Here is a 17,575-nt window from a genome sequence, read left to right as displayed (position 1 = left end):
TTTCAGAAGTGGAGTTAGCACTGCTATAGTGCTAGGCCTGTTATAGATACATCTGCAACTGATCTTAGGAGACTAGGAAAGAGGCCCAGTCTCCTTGTCAAAAAATCTCTTACATCAAAATAGAAGATTGAAGATAAACACTATTCCTTGAAAGAAAGTCGAGCCTGTCGCTCACTCATGCTTCACACGATTGCTTTAATCTAACAGTGATCAGCTGGCATTCACCCTCCCAAATACCCACTTCACTGTGAACATGAGAGTAGTGGCTAAGGAGGAGAGGTGTCATTTTGCAAGTGGATGTCCTTGGGGAAAGAAGAACTAGGCGCAGTCTTTCAACGTAGAGATTCCCTGTGGCATTGGGGATCTCCAGGGAACATGAAGGCCCTGCCTGGGTGACAGGAGTAGTGAGAGAAGAATCCTAAAACAGATGTGGAAGGAAGGAGAGATCGTGTGTCTTGATGGTTGCCTTGCACATGACAACAAACATCATCTCACAAGACACCTTTTTCTGGCTCATCCCCTCCAAGACGGCATCTGAGAAGTAGTCAGTGATGGAGGGTTTCATGTTGCCTCTCCATTGGATCTACTTTTTTTTTTTTTTGCCTAGCTCTCTACACATACATTGCTTTAAACCAAAACAGGTGAATGGTAAGGATTTCCGACATGTTTTAGGACCATAAAAAAAGAGTTCTAGGGGCAAAATGCATGTTTGGTATCAACCAGATTGTTTTTAGGGAGGCCTATTCTGTTTCCGCATCCTAATACAAAGACATCTATCCTGGGTTTGTGTGTGTGAGTGCTGGTGTGTGTATCTGATTTCTGGGCCAGTAAAGATGAAGCTCACAATGGTGTGGTAATTTGCCTAAGGCCACGCAGTGACAAGGGGGTAGCAGAGATGGGATTTAAACAAGGATCCTCTGCTTCCAAAAAACTCATTGATTTCCAAATGGAAAGGGGAAATTGAGGTCAAAATATAAAATTAGGACAGGAACAAAGACACACAGACAAAAACTAAGGGGGGGTGGAAATGGGAGGGAGGTGGGGGGCACTCAGGGGGTGGGCTAGGATGAGAGTAAAAGACAGAAAACTGTACTTGAACAGTAATTAAATAAAAATTAAAAAATATATATAACTAGGGGGAAATCCCATATGCTCTTTAAGACAATCCAATTTTGGTTTTCAGTGATTTCAGTCCAAAGGTCTCATTGCCCATATAGTAGTCATTTGTTATAATTGCCATCCAGCATTCATTCTTCCTTATTATGTAAGCTCCCCCATTTCTCCACTAGGGACCCACCTCCTTCCCTAGTCTTAGCTCATGAGAGGGTTCATCCTCTCCAGGCTCCTCAGCCAATCAGAACAGTGGTTGTTTCAAGGATGAGCATGTGACCCAACAAACCCCAATAAGGTTTTTTAATTTTTCACATTTTTTATAGAACTGGCCTTTTCCACATGCCTTGGGTCTGAGAAGATTCAAGCTCATAGATTCTGCCGTTGTCTTGGCACCACCAAAGCACAGCCCTTCTGAGAACAGAGCCAGTAAAAGAAGCAACGCTAAGAGCTGGAGAGAGAAACCAGGTCCTGATAGTATCTTTGGAACCACAACATAAATCTGGACCTGAAATTGGAATTTTCCAGTTATGGCAGTTAAGGAGTTCAGGCTTTACTTAGGCCTGTCTGAATTGATTTTTTCTGTCACTTGGAACTCGGTGTCCTGATTAATGAACCATCATACTGTTCTCTTTTGAAATAAGCACCAAACTTTTCCAAGTTGAAAGCCAGAATTGGTAAGGGTTTTAGGTTGCATTTAGTCATAAAATAAAGTTTCCCTCAAAGTATTCCCCTTGGAGCAGAACCCACCAAGATGTCCTTCCTGGTTGGAGCCTCTCTGATGCCAAAGGGCATGAGGCCAACCAGAACTCTGAACCTTTGGCCCACTTCCCCGAGTCCATCCCGAGAAATAACAAACATTGACAATGAACATTCACTTGTCTATATACCTGTCACTGTAAATAATGGTTTTGGACATATTAGAGAGTGGGATGCGTAGGCCAAAGCAAAGGTGACTAAATGCAGAGCAGATCAGCAGTGTATCCCATCGACTTACAGTCGATTACGGCCTTGTGCACCGGGTTGAATGGTGGTCCTCACACAAAGTGTGCCCACGAAATCTAGGCGCAGCCTAGATTTAGATTGTGTATCTTTACACAGGAAAGGGTCAGGAGAAGAGAAGGCGGATCCGCCGAGGAAAGTGATGGGAAGACAGCACAGAGATGTAACCACAAGACAAGGAACGACGTCAACCACAGAGGCTGGCGGGGGCAAGGGACGGATTTTCCTTTAGAGCCCCCAAAGGGAGCATAATCTCACCGATGCCCCGATTTCAGAATTCCGGCCTCCAGAAGAGTGAGAGAAAATTTTCTGTTGTTTTAGACACCCAATGTGTGGCAATGTGTTACCGCAGCCACAGGGCACCAAGACACCTAGTCAGAGAAATATTAGACCATTGAAATTAATTTCAGTTCAGACATCCAGCAGAGGAAACACCAGCAAAGGGCCACAGACAGCTAATATTTTTACAGTGCCTACTCTGTCCTAAGTATTCTGCACATATTTAATCATTTAATATTTACAGTAACCCTAGGAGATCAGTATTCTGGTTGCCCCTGTTTTACAAAATAAGAAACTGAGCCAAAGTGAGGTTCACTTAGCCTAAGGTCATACAGCTAGGAAATATCAAAGCTGGGATCCAAGTCCAGGGGAAGCTAGTGCCAGGGTTTATGTGTTTTGCTCTCCTACAGTCAATGGGTTTTAAAAAATTCAATCAGTTTGCATGAGCACTTGTTACATCACAGGCTCTTACCAGTTACATAGTGAAATCACCTGAGGGGCTTTAGGAACTAAAAGGAAAGAAGCACAATGAAGACCGGTCCATCAGAACCTTAGGCATAGGGCCTGGAGCATTAGTAGCTTTGGAAAACTTCCCTGGATGATCCAAGTGTGCAATCAGGATTAAAAACCACTGGCACAATAACCTCCAATGTCTGATTCAACTAATTTTTTTCCAATTGATATTCACCAGATATTTTGGCTCCTCCAAATTCTGAGCCCACACAGAGAAATCGGATCATCAAATCTGGTGGAGGAAAGGCTCGGTTCCATAAAACTGTGTTTCTTCTTCTCTGCAGTGGAATGGTTAACCATTTTCTAGCAAAAGCAGCACCATGGGAAAAAGTCAACGTGAAGTTTCTCCCAAAGCTCCTGGGACATCTTCCCATCTTGTTCTGGTGTCCTGGAAGTGAAGACAGCCAGGTCTCCCGGTCCTCCCCCGGTGGGTATCATCTGCTCATAATTCAGTAGAGTTGTTTAAATTATAAAAAACACTGAGAGGAATAGCTCATGAAGACCTATAATATGGTACACCATTTTTAAGTTTTCTGGTTCATATGTTTTTAAATCTTTCATATTTGTGCCTGGTACTATTGGGAGACCCTGGAACTGTTCGTTCACTTATTTTTCCTTTCTTCCTGCCTCTGTCTCAAACTAAAAGTTCAATATAAACAAGTAATCACTTTCCAAGGTTTTAAGAAACTTTGAGGATTTCTCTGAGTAATGGAAAGGTAACATCATTAAGACACAATTTCCTACAAGAAACTGGAATTTCGTACTGCCTGCTGACTTGATTGATTGATTCATTCATTCATTCTAACCCCAGAATATCAAAATCTGAGTGGACAGAGGGACTTGGTTCAATCTCCTGGCCTGAGTAATACTAATTTATCTGAATAACTAGTTTACCTTTTTTTTAAATATTTTATTTATTTATTTTTAGAGAAAGGGGATGGGAAGGAGAAAGAGTGGGAGAGAAACATCAATGTGTGGTTGCCTCTTATATGTCCCCTACTGGGGACCTGGCCTGCAACCTAGGCATGTGCCCTGACTGGGAATTAAACCAGCGATCCTTCGCTTTACAGGCCCATGTTTAATCCACTGAGCTACACACGCCAGGGCCCTTTTCTTTTTCTTTAAGTTGGTAAATTTGGTGTGGGTTTTGACATGGCGTATAGGAACACCTGCTCAGCCACTCATGCTAACTGGTCGTGACCGAATTAATAAATGATAAATGGTGACATGGGGTGGTTTACAGCTCAAAGTGCAAAGCTCAGCAAACTGAAGGACAAGGCACATCCACTGCTGAGCACAAACACATCATTTCTCTAAGATGGAATTTTGCCTTGTGTATTTCTCCTCATCTACGAAAAGAAAGTGATGGTTTTCTAATTCCAACTATTTGGCTTCATATAAATTGATACAAAACTATGAGTAAGATGACTAACAGACAGAAGCAGGAAATTGCAACCCTATTACAGAACACCCAATTCTCCAACAGTTAGATATGTTTATCAGATGTGCAACTCTGGGCAAACAAAGGACAGTCACTGAGAGAGGGAAGTGAGACCATGTGCTACAGTTAAAAGAGGGCAGACGGAGGCAGGATGCAGAAACAGAGACTGCACACAGAGACGGATGTTGGGATGTGTCATGGTCAGATGTGGAAAATGCCAAAGCCAAATTGTCACACTTTCTTCCCCATGACTTCTAGAGTCAGCCTTGATAACACAAAGCAAGTATAACAAAAGAACTTCAAAAATGGCCCAGAGCCTGATTTAAGGCTTGGGTAGTATAATTGGATATTGTGCCATAGATAAAAAAGATATTTGGAAATTAAAAAGAAGACAGGAATTCAAAAACAAAATACATGGAGGATAATTTTCAGCCATTGGTCACCAAACAGGCCCTCTTTCCAGATTGAACCTCACATTTCCACTTACGAACCTGGGGAATAGATCTTCTTTTGAGGACCAGCTCAACTGCTTACACATCACTCCCAGTCACTCCAACCAATCACGTCAATCAGATAACGTGCAGTCACTTGGGAAACAGGATCAGTAATAGTGATTGTCCCAAGGACAAAATGAAATAACTAATGTAAAACACATAACATGATTCCCAGAACACCCAGACCTCAAAAAATATTGGTTTCCCCTTCTCTTATCCCCCTTCTATAACCAAATGTAAGGCAAATTGCATTGTTGGCCCCAGTTCAGAGGGTTTTAAAATTCAGAGCTTCTATGCTGAGCTGACTCTCATTAGAGGCTCCTAGATTGAGCATAGTAACTTTAGAAGCAACTTGAGTCCAGACGTTTATGTCCCCATTGCCATACATGGCAGGGAGTCAAAAAGCAGAAGGGGGACTTGCCAGAACCAAGCTGCCAGGTTCTGACAAAAATCAGGACAAGATATCAATAAGCAGTTAGACAAAGATCAATAAGTAGACATTTGTATTCTGTCTAATAACAGAATACAGTCGTGCTCCCAGCTCCTGCTTGCTGGGGGCTCTTCATTAAAGCACCCTTCTTGGCCTTTCCACTCACTGTCCCTCACACATTCCTCCTCTGGGAAGAAGTGAATGACTTGATTGGCAAATCTGAAGGCACGCCCTCTCAAAAGTAAGCTCAGCCCTCCTCTCATTCTGCCATCTTTTCACAACAGGTTCCCCTGGGAAAAAGTCTGTGGTTGTTCAGCCATGGTTGTTGATGAGTAGTTTTGAGGTACAGAGTTAGGAGGCCCTCCTGATCCAAAATGTCATCCACATTTTATCCCAAACCAGCTTTACCACTACTAAGGGTGGTCATCTGTCTCTAATGATCTAATTCCTAGGGCTATCTCTCAGTTGATTCTGAACTTGGGTGGAGAAGAGGGATGACATTTATTGGACTCCCTCAAAACCCACTCACCTGTCTGTCTTCTAGTCCATGCACACTCACATGCAGACAGGCACCAGAGACCTCGGTGGCATGGTTATGGTCCCCGTTAGGTCCCTATCTCCCTCGATTTTCTTTTTCCTACCTGTTCTGCACCTCTCAGACTGACGTTACTGCCAGCCAACTTTCACACCAGAAAGAGGGATAGACACTCAAGGATGGCTCTTTCCTGCCTTCCCCCTGGAGTATTTCTGAGTGTCTCCCAAGGGACTTGGCATAGTTCTGAACAGGTGGGCCTCATGAAGAGTCATGACACCAGGGTTCAAGCCCCTATGAACTCTACTACTTTCTCACCAGGTGACTTTGTACACACATCACTTTGCCACTTTGGGTCACTGTTTCCTTATCTTTTCTAATCTTTTTAAGTGACATTAAGTTAAATTTTTAAATGGGCAAAAGGTTGAACACTTCTTTAACATGGCAAAAGTGAAATGGTCAAGATCTCTAAAGCTTGTTTTTATTTTTGGAAAACATATAGCTCTATATTTTTCAGATGGGCTTATGATGTCACCCGATTTACAATGTAAACTCCTGGACTCTTACTACTTCCCACAAGCATTCAAATAAAGGAGCCGGAACCCATGAAGTCTTAGAAAATTACATTTACTACTGAATTCCTACTTAAATATAGCAGAAATTTTCTAAAACATGTCCACTGCTTTGCTATAGAATGTAACAAAAGGTTATTCCAGAATTATCAAGACACTGGATATAAAGCTCTGTCATTTATGGTTTTCTTAAGGAAGGGCTGGCAAAATATAGCCCACAGGCCAAACAAAGCTCACTGCCTGTTTTTGTAAACAAAGTTTTATTGGAACACAACTACACTCATTTGTTTACATATTATCCATGTTTTTCTTTCATGCTATAACAGCAGATTTTAGTAGTTACAATGGAAATTATATGGCCACAGAGCCTAAAATGGTCACTACTTGGCTTTTTATAAAAAAATTTCCTGCCCCCCCATTCTAAAGAACCCCTCAGTTCATCTTAATTGATCCAAATTATCTCGTGAATGTCCTTAACACATGATTAAGTGACCACAAAAACGTGGCTTCTACTGCCTGTGCCTGCCTTCCTTCTCAGCCTGCAAGAGGAGAAATTCATCTTGTTGCTCTCCAGTGTAGGCATTAACCATCATTCTGATTCCCAGCCAATGAGTAATTTCCTTTGTGATGTTTGATTACCTCTAGATATTTGAGACATCTGCACCTCTTATGAAACTGGAGAAACACTGGCAGGCCACATCAGGAGCCTCAAGCTCCAGTCCCCTCTTTGCCCCTAGTTGACTAAACCTCTTGGTGCTCTGCTTCTGTAAATTGAGGAGGCTGGACAGATGAGATGAAGTTTCCTTAAAATAGATGATGATGAGCCAGTGTGCGAAGCGCCTCATGGAAGGCCGCACTAGCTGCTATGAAAGTCCATGGACCAGCATCACACCTGGATTTACAGAGGAGAAGGGCCTCAGGGAAGGCCTCTTGGAGGAAGAGGTGTCTGATCTGAATCTTGAAGGATGAGGAAGAATTTGTGCTGCTGGAAAAGGAAGACACCAATAAAGCAAAAGGCATTTTATTGAAGCCATTAAAATTTTTTTGGCTGACTAGAAAATGTCATTTGATTCAGCATCTAGACCCCAGGAAAGATCTCTCCAAATTCAGACATTCTAATGTGCGCATTCCACTCTGCTCCTGAACGTGCATTATGGAAGCTCACACTGCCCAGCAACTTTTCACAATACAGTCACCTTTTTGTGAAAAAAAAGTTTCTTTTTCTCTGTCATCCAAATACTGAGGTCACATCCAAGGCTTGAATATGACATCGGCTTCTATGGGCATAAGCAATGTGACTACCATTGCATGGGACACCAAGTTTGCTTGAGAAAATGAAGACACTCTCAGAGAGTTGGGCAAAGGATCATTCCAGAGCTGTAGACAAGGTCAATGAGAGATGAGATAACTGCAACTTCAAACAATCTTGGCAGTGGGATTCGACAACATGCTTGTGCAACAGTTATTTTCATGTGATTAAAGCATCCAAACATCTGCAACAATAGATCCTAAAGGAGAGGAATTATCTGAGTCCACCTAACTTACACCATCTCAGAAACAATGATTTGGAAGTACCGCTGGCTCTCTCACAGTTCTAACTGCCTGCACTAATGTCAGAAGTAAGATCATTCATGCATTCAACAGATTTTAGTACCAACTATGTGTGAGCAGTTTTCTGTATACCAATGACACAGCCATTAAACAAATGAGGCAAACATCCTTTTCCCTTCTGGACCCTACATTCTAGTGTGTCACCCTTGGATGGAGAAAAGTACAAAGAGTTTAACTTCCACCCATCTGGACATAGTGCTGTTCTGAACACTCCCTGGGGGACATTCTGCAAAAGAGTCCAAGCCACATCTGAGCCAGCTGTATTCCTGAGTCCTTGTCCCTCCATCTTTTTCATCATGTCATAGCCACGCTCAGGTCAGGGTAAAGCAAGGCAGCCTGATGCTTTTTCCTCGTGTATCCTCACTATAGAGCCACACGACTCCTAAAGCCTCAGAACAGAAGTGCTCATAGGCTTTGAACCACTCTTGGGAATGCTGACTAAAAATATAGCCCTAAGTTCTGAAAATAATGTAGACACAAAAATGTGTGTCACAACTTTATTTAACCTACCTCCTCCTCTCCATATCAAAAGGGGGGGGATTAAATGTCCAGCTATAAATTAATGGTTAGATAAATTACCATTTTTGCATGAGATGCAATCACAAGCAGCCATTTAGATGATATTTCAAAAGATTCTATAAGGTGTGAATATTCTTAGTTTAAAATTTTAGGTAATCAGGCAGGAGAAAAGCCTCTATATATAGTCAACATAACAAGTATAAATATAACAAGTGTAAACATCTACTAAAAAAAAAATAAAAGCCTTGATTGCCAGTCGGGATGGTGGAGTAGGTAAACTCCGTGTTTGTCTTCTCTCACGTCACATCAAAATCTCAACTAAATTAGAAAACAGCCATGGCTGAGAACCACCTAAAGACTAGCTGAACCGAAGTCCTGTAACTAAGGATATAAAGAAGAAACCACAATGAGACTGGAAGCAGGGTGGAGATATCGAACAGGCAGGCCCCACACCCACAGTGTGGTGATCAAGAATCATGAGGGATATCTTGGCTGTGGAGGTGCCCCCTAAGGAACAAGAGGTCCCAGCCCCACACTAGGCTCCGCAACCCTGAACACCAGTGCCAGGAAAAGGAGTCCCCGTAACATCTGGCTATGAAACCGGGGTGGATTTTGTCTAAGAAAAACAAAGGGCTACAGGAGACTGAGACACCTCGATCTTTTTTAAAATGTATTTCTATTTTTTAACTGCAGACTGAGACACCCTGATTTTTTTAATTTAATTTTTTAATTGCACCCTGATCTTCTTAAAATTTACTTTTATTTTTTAATTAGTTTTTATTTTTTAATATTGACTTTCAATCTTATATAAGTTTCAAGTGTACAGCATAGTAATTAGACATTCATATAACTTAAAAACTAGTATACATATAATATGGAATATTACTCAGCCACAGAAAAGAATGAAATCTTACCATTTGTGACAACATGGGTGGACCTAGAGGGTATTAGACTAGGTAAAGTAAATCAGAAAAAAAATGCCGTATGATCTCACTTCCATGTGGAAACTAAAAAACAAAATAAAAAACAAATGAAACAGAAACAAACTGATCAATAAGAGAACAAGTTGATAGTCACCAGATGTGAAGGGGGTTAGGTAGCTGGGGGGAAAATGTGAAGGGATTAAGAAGTACAAACAGGCAGTTACAAAACAGTCATGGAGTGTAATGCACAGCATAGGAAGTGAAGTCAACAGCATTGTCATAAGTATGTACAGTGCCAGGCCATTTCGGGACCTATAGAGGGATCGCTTTGTAAGGTAGATGCCCAGCCACTATCTTGTCCATCTGAATTTTATATAACATTGAATGCCAACCATAATGGAAAAATTAGAAAATTCATTTTAAAGGTGAAAGGGATTGAGAAGCAGAAATTGCCAGTTATAAAAAGTCACAGGGATGTAAAGTAAAACACAGTGATAGTCAGTGCTACTGTTAATCCTGTATGGAGTCAGATGGGCACCAGACTGCTTGGGGTGATCACTTTGGAAGGGATAAAACCTAATCCCTATGTCATACACCTGAAACTAATATAATATTGTATGTCAACTGTAATGGAAAAATACATCTTTTTAAAGGGCCTTGATGGACTTCCACCAAGATGGAGGCACAGGTGGAAACACTGTGCCTTCTCCCACAACCAAGTTTGAATACAACAAAGGTTTGGAGAACAAAGACACAGCCAAAGAACAGAAAATTGAATTATACAGAAGTCCGACAACAATGAACAGTTCAACAGGGACGGTAAGAGGGGTGGAGCCAGCAGCGGAGCAGGGTCGGGCAGGAAAGATCCCCTGACCTAGGCGTGCACGTAGCCCGGACCCAGTCAGCGTGTGGGGCAGACTGACCATGGTCGCACATTCGTGCACAGTGAGATGGACCACACAGGCCCCAGAGGGTGAACCCAGTGGTGGAGGACTGACGGCGGTGGCACACTCAGGTGCAGTGGGACGAAACTCACAGGACCCGGTGATGGTGGCAGCTGCAGCACCTGTGGTGCCGGCAGCGGGAGGCGGCAGACGGGTCGCCATTGCTCCTCTTTGACCCCACCCCCACATACAGCGTCACAACCCATTGACTGAGTTGCCCTGCTCTGGTGAACACCTACGGCTCTGATCCTGCTACTTAACAGGCATGAACAGCCCAAAAGATGGCACAAGAAGAACTCAAAGTCCCAGAGCCAATAACTCTCGGCAACCGAGAAATTGCCAACTCTCAGAAGCACAATTCAAGACACTGTTTATCAGGATGCTCACAGAACTGGTTGATTATAGTCACAAATTAGACAAACATGTGAAGGCTAAACTAATTGAAATGAAGGGAGATGCACAGGAAACCAATAGCGATGGAAAGGAAACTGGGACTCAGATCAATGGAATGGACCAGAAGGAAGAACAAAACATCCCACCAGAAAGGAATGAAGAAATGAGAATTCAAAAAAATGAGGAGAGGCTTAGGAACCTCCAGGACATCTTTAAACGTTCCAACATCCGGATTATAGGGGTACCAGAAGGGGGAAAGAAACAGCCACGAGTGGAAAACGTATTTGAACAAATAATAAAGGAGAACTTCCCCAGTCTGGCAAAGGAAATAGACTTCCAGGAAATCCAGGAAGCTCAGAGAGTGCCAAAGAAGTTGGACCCAAGAAGGAACACACCAAGGCACATCATAATTACATTAGCCAAGACTAAAATGAAGGAGAGAATCCTAGAAGCAGCAAGGGATAAGGGGACAGTCACCTACAAAGGAGTACCCATCAGACTGTCAGCGGATTTCTCAAAAGAGACCTTACAGGCAAGAAGGGGCTGGAAAGAAGTATTCCAAGTCATGAAATCCAAAGACCTACAGCCAAGATTGCTTTATCCAGCAAAACTTTCATTTAGAATGGAAGGACAGATAAAGTGCTTCTCAGATAAGGTCAAGTTCAAGGAGTTCATCATCACCAAGCCCTTATTATATGAAATGCTAAAGGGACTTATCTAAGAAAAAGAAGATGAAAATATTAACAGTAAAAGGACAGCAAACTCACAGTTATTAACAACCACACCTAAAACAAAAGCAAACTAAGAGGACAGCTAGATCAGGAGTGGAACCATAGAAATGGAGATCACATGGAGGGTCAGCAACAGGGGAGTGGGAGGAGGAGAAGGGGGAAGAAGGTACAGAAAATAGCATAGACAGTAGGTAGAAAATAGATAGGGGAGAGGGCAAGAATAGTAGGGGAAATATAGAATCTAAAGAACTTGAGACACGTGGTTATAAACTAAGGGGGGAAGAATGGTGGGGGAGGGGGGGTGTGGGTGGAGGGGAATGAAGGGGGAAATAGAACAACTGTAATGGTATAATCAATAAAATATATATTTTTTTAAAAAGGCCTTGATGGAATAGTACTAAAACTAACCATTGATATACTTAGGTATTAAAATTATGGATGTTTTTCTACTTTTTTGTATTTTTCACTTCTTCTTTACTGAATATTCATTTTGTAGTTAAAAAAAATTAAGCCTCAATATAGCTTTTAAAAGGCAAGGACAAGGCAGCAAAGCACAAATATAAAATAGTTTATCATGGTAGTGAAGAGCCTGAATTCTGTTTACAAACTCTCTGGTCTGAACGTGGTTCCCAAGTTGCTGTATGACCGTCACTTGCCTCAGTTTCCAGCCTGCAAAACAGGAGTGAAATTGGTACCTACCTAGATGGGTTAACATGAGGACCAGCAGATAATGCATGCAGAGTGTTTTTAGCACAGAGCAGGATACCTGGGAGCACCCCAAATGGTAATGGATCTGGTACCACAGTGGCTTCACAGAAACAGCTGACACAAGAGGACAGGAGAACACACATCACATCTTCACGCCGCAGGGACAACAAGTTCAGAGTTAGCCAATAGACTCAGGAAATGATTCTCAATATCACTAATCACCAAACCAGTATTATATGAAATGTTACAGGGGCTTCTCCAAAAAGAAGAAAAAGAAGATCAAAAACATGAATGATAAATGGCAATAAGTATGTATTTATCAACAATTGAATCTAAGAAACAAAATAAGCAAATAAGCATAACAGAAACTGAATCATAGATACAAAGAACATTTTGATGGCTGTCAGATGGGCAGGGAATTGGTAGGATGGGAAAAAAAAAATGAAGGGATTAAGAAGTACAAATTGGGACTTCCAGCCAAGATGGAGACATAGGTAGGTATGCTTTGCTTCCTCACAAAACCAAAAGAAGGACAACAACCAATTTGAAAAACAAAAAACAACCAGAACTGCCCCCAAATGAACTGTATAGAAGTCTAACAACCAAGGAGTTAAAAAAAGGAGCATTCATCCAGGCTAGTAGGAGGGTAGAAACGGGCAGCCAGGGTGGAGTGGACACATGGCAAGGTGGTAACTGGTGGATTAGGTGAGCAAGGTGGTGGCTGGTAGACCTGGCAGCCCCACATTTGTGTGCAGCGAAACTGGGAGGGACAACTAGAGAACGAGACACACTGCACAACCCAGGGTTCCAGCATGGGGAAATAAAGCCTCAGAACCTCTGAGTATCAAAACCTGTAAGGGTTTTAGTGGCACGAGAAATTCCCAGCCTCACAGGAGAGTCTGTTGGAGCAGCCCACAGGGCCCTAGAATATGCACAAATCCACCCTCCCAGGAATCAGCACCAGAAGGGCCCAATTCCCTTGTGGGTAGCAGTGGAAGTGGCTGAAAGTGGGGCAAGAGCTGAGCAAATGGCATTGTTCCCTCTCTAACACCTCCCCGACATACAGTGCCACAACACAGCAACATGGGTTGCCCCACCCTGGCGAATACCTAAGGCTCTGCCCCTTACTACATAACAGGTGTGCCAAGACAAAGAAATATGGCCCGAATGAAAGAACAGATCCAAACTCCAGAAAAGGAACTAAGCAATGAGGAGATAGACAGCCTATCAGATGCAGAGTTAGAAACATTGGTAATCAGCATACTCAGAAATAATTGAGTATAAGCACAAAATAGAGGAAGAAGTAAAGGCTATGCAAAGTGAAATCAACAAAAATGTACAGGGAACCAACAGTGAAGGGAAGGAAACCAGGACTCAAATCAATGATTTGGAACAGAAGGAAGAAATAAACATTCGACCAGAACAGAATGAAGAAACAAGAATTAAAAAACATGAGGAGAAGCTTAGGAATCTCCAGAACAACTTTGAATGTTCCAACATGTGAATCATAGGGGTGCCAGAAGGAGAAGAGGAAGAGCAAGAAATTGAAAACTTATTTGAAGAAATAATGAAGAAGAATGTCCCCAATCTGGCGAAGGAAATAGATGTCCATGAAGTCCAGGTAACTCAGAGAGTCCCAAAGAAGTTGGGCCCAAGGAAGCACACACTAAGACACATCATAATTACATTAGCCAAGATTAAAGAAAGTAGAGAATCTTCAAAGCAGCAAGAGAAAAGGAGATAGTTACCCACAAAGGAGTTCCCATCAGACTGTTAGCGGATTTCTCAAAAGAAACCATATAGGCAAAAAGGGGCTGGAAAGAAGCATTCAAAGTCATGAAAGGGAAGGACCTACATCCAATATTACTCTATCCAGCAAAGTTTTCATTTAGAATGGAAGGGCAGATAAAGTGCTTCTCAGAAAAGGTCAAGTTAAAGGAGTTCATCATCACCAAGCCCTTTACTGTATGAAATGTTAAAGGGACTTATCTAAGAAAAAGAAAATAAAAAATATGAACAGTAAAATGACAATAAGCTCACAACTATCAACAATTGATCCTAAAAAACAAAAACAAAAACAAACTAAGCAAAGAATCGCAGAAATGGAGATAATGTAGGTTACCAATTGGGAGGGGGAAGGGGAGAATGGGGGAAAAGGCACATGGAATAAGAAGTATAATTGCTAGGTACAAAATAGACCGGGGGGGGGTGTTAAGAATAGTACAGGAAATAGAGAAGCCAAAGAACTTATATGTATGACACATGGACATGAACAAAGGTGAGAGGGGAGGTGGAGGGGGATAAAGGGGAGAGAAAAAAATGGGACAACTGTAATAGCATAATCGATAAAATATAATTAAAATAGATAAATGTATATCTCACTCGGTTACAGTATGTTTAGATGAGACAATAGATGCTGACTGACTGAGCACAGTAAGCAACTGAAAAGAGCATCCCCCACCCCCTTGCTCTATTCTTTTTGGAGTTTAGCAGTCATTTGAATCCTAAAAGTACTAATTTCTTTCCTGACCTTCTCAGATCATAAGGCAAAGTTTTTCTGAACCTGGAATGTTTAACTTAGTGAATATTTGAGCTCTAAGTTAACTTCGACCCATTCACATTTATGTCGCTGGGGAACTGGAAAGGTAGATTAGTAGGTGGTGAGAGCGGTCCCTTATGGGTGGAGCCCAGGAAGTAGGTTCCCATCATTTCTCTCCCACAACTGAAGTCCAGATCTGGCTCTACCTTGTTCCCTCCTCGGACTCCCAAAGCTAAGTTCATCTGGGCTGTTTCCTTCTGGAGGTGTCAACACTCAGAGTCTCACAGAATCCCTAAACCAGCCCACCCGTACCCTGCCAATGAAAGAGAGGGAGAGGGTACAGGAGGGAGAGATGGAAGGGGGGAAGGGAAGGGAAGGGGAAAAGTAAGGGGTTAGACACCATAAGTGACGCTGAACCTCGAGGATTTGGAGAAAGTCCCTGTCAAAAACTCTGCCCAGCCTGAGTTTTCAGGCTTCCCGCCGCCCTCTCAACCTCCTTCCCCAGAGGAGCCAGAGGACTTGGACTGGAACCGAGAGGCGAGGCGCGGAGCCAGGGGCAGTGAAGGCGGCGTCTGCCCCACGACAGCCTCTCCGCTCGCCTGGGCCAGCCGGCAGTCCCAACCCATACAGGTGCTTCCCGTGAACCCGGCTCTGCGCTCCTGGCAGTTGCGCCCGCAGCCCCTCAGCAGCCCTTGGTGTGCGCCGCAGGCTGCGCACCTGGACACCTTCGCAAGACTGGCTGTGCGGTGCATGCCGCCGCCACGCCCCGCAGGGGAAAACGCTACCTGTGGAAGTAATGTGCACAAAAGAGGCCCAGAAGCACAGTCTCGGGCGGGCCAAGGAGAGCGTGGGGCTGACCGACGAGCATCCCCGCCGGGACCACGAAGGAGGGCAGCTCCTGCAGGAACCAGGCGGCGCGGGCGGGCAGGTGGGCAGCTGTGGTCAGACTCCCCGTGTGCTTCCCGTAGCTGGAGGGCTCCCCTAAGTACAGTATCAGGGCCCCCAGTGTGGCTAAAGTGGCGCTGCCCGCCAGCACCGGGCTCTGCTGGCAGTGAACAGGCATCGCGTTGGGTTCTCCGCCAGTGGCCGCCGCCAGCGCAGAGGAGAGCGCGGACCCGCCACGCCTTTATGAAGCACGAGACACCTCTCCGTGTCCGCCCCTTTAAGCTTCGGCACCCGCCCGCCTTCTGGTCTACCTCCCACTTGGGCGCGGCCAGCCCTGTCTCTGCCTGGCGTCAATGTCCCATTCGCGGGGGCTGGCGCTCTGGGAGGCAGGTAGAGTGGGAGGAGGGACGAAGGCTTTGGGGGGCCAGAGAACGCGTCCTGGGGTCCTGAACCTTGGACTAGCCCATGCCCGTGCTTCCACCCAAGTGGCCCCGCACTTCACAGCCTACCACTGGTCTCCCCCCTTAGACTGCCCTTGGAAAACTTGTTCCTTGCCCATCAACCTCTGAAGCTGCAACTTCTGGGACTAGGAAATGGAGAAACAACAGGAACGATTTAACAGGGAAGGGTCTCCCATCCGCGCACACGTCCCCAGTGCCGTAGCCCCGAAGCACCTACCCTCAAACCACCCCAAGCCGGGATCTCCCGACGCCTCTGACTCCCTACCTCCTTCAGCCTCCGCCCGCTCCCTTCCCTCCCTGCCTCCTTCCCCCCGACCCTGGGACCTGCGTCTAGGTGCTTCCCACATCTGCCAGGCCCTCTGTGTCGGGACCACGCTCTCCTTCTCCACTCCCAGCATCAGCATCTCCTCTGCACCACCACACCCGCAGTCAGGCACCAGCCTCTCCCAGCCCTGATCCCTCAGCAGTTTTTCTCTGGACCTCCAGGTGCGTCCGGAGGCCCCCCGCCTTCGTCAGAGAGTCAGCCCACTGAGCGCGGGTGTGGCTGCACGCACTGAGGCCCGTGATTAGTGACCCTGTGGGTCCTCCCTAGCCTCCCCTTCCTGGACCCGCGAAGGTGGCCAGGTTCAGGCTAATGTCTAGGGCTTCTCCTGGGAGACTCCCTCTCCCAGCTCCGCCAGCGGATGCGAGGGGTTCCATTCGGAGGTGCCACTGGAGATGCTACCTCGCTCTAAATACACCCAGACGCCGTTCTTTCTCTTCCAGGTGCCGCCTTTCGCTCATTCTCCACCTTCACCTATTTCCTCTTCTCTGATTCGGCATCCAGACTTCCTCGGCTGCCCTCCTCCTTTCTTTTGAGCCCCTTCACCTCTCAGCCCTTCTTGGACCTAGCTTTCCTCCTTCCGGTCGGCCTCCTCTTCCCACCTGCTGTTGTACACCCTTTTGGCCCGCCTTCCTCCATTGCTTTATCCCTATTAATTTTCCCCTCTGGTCCCTACCTCAGGCTCCACCTCAGTGCCCACCCCCTTTCGCCTACCTCCCCCTGCCCCTCTTTCCTGGGCGCTTTGTTCTTTCCTGGGCGCTTTAAGGGGGTTACCCTTAGCTCCAACTCAAGGCCTCTCAGAAGCCTCATTATTTCCCCTCCACTTTTGCTCTATTGCGCTGGCTGTGCCACTGAAAGGCACACTGTCTCATCTGCCCAATATGGCGGGGGCGGGAGGAGGTGCTTTCTGATTCCTGGGACAGGTAGTGTATTGACGGCACTTTATTGCTACAGGGCACCCTCTGCTTGTTGACCACGAGGCACTTCTCATCTCCCGGTTAGGTAATACGTTAAGTAGTAACCACACGTCAGTTTTTGACTGATCCTCGTGTAAGAATCACCCAGGCTGACGGAAGCGCACCATCGCAAGGAGTACTCAGGTGTTGGCTGGCACAGCTTCTTGGAGCTGTTGTTGCATGGGCTCTGCAGCGCAGATGCAGTCGGCG

The 17,575-nt window shown here is 44.9% G+C and overlaps 1 protein-coding gene across 2 annotated transcripts in view; it reads right to left on the bottom strand.

Moving 5' to 3' along the window:
- SRD5A2 (steroid 5 alpha-reductase 2) overlaps positions 1-15,824 on the bottom strand; it is a 40,222-nt gene extending 24,398 nt beyond the window's left edge. For both annotated transcript variants that reach the window (XM_037066876.1, XM_037066877.1), the window contains exon 1: positions 15,527-15,824. In XM_037066876.1, the coding sequence (XP_036922771.1) occupies positions 15,527-15,804 (278 nt within the window). In that variant the 5' untranslated portion in view covers positions 15,805-15,824. The remainder of the gene's footprint in view (positions 1-15,526) is intronic.
- Between the last annotated feature and the right edge of the window lie 1,751 nt (positions 15,825-17,575).

The sequence above is a fragment of the Sturnira hondurensis genome, unplaced genomic scaffold (assembly GCF_014824575.4).
Source record: "Sturnira hondurensis isolate 20B ecotype Veracruz unplaced genomic scaffold, ASM1482457v3 Scaffold0016663, whole genome shotgun sequence".
NCBI classification, from domain to species: Eukaryota; Metazoa; Chordata; class Mammalia; order Chiroptera; family Phyllostomidae; genus Sturnira; species Sturnira hondurensis.
The sequence above is the reverse complement of the archived record's forward strand: the minus strand, read 5'-3'. Positions and strand labels throughout refer to the sequence as shown.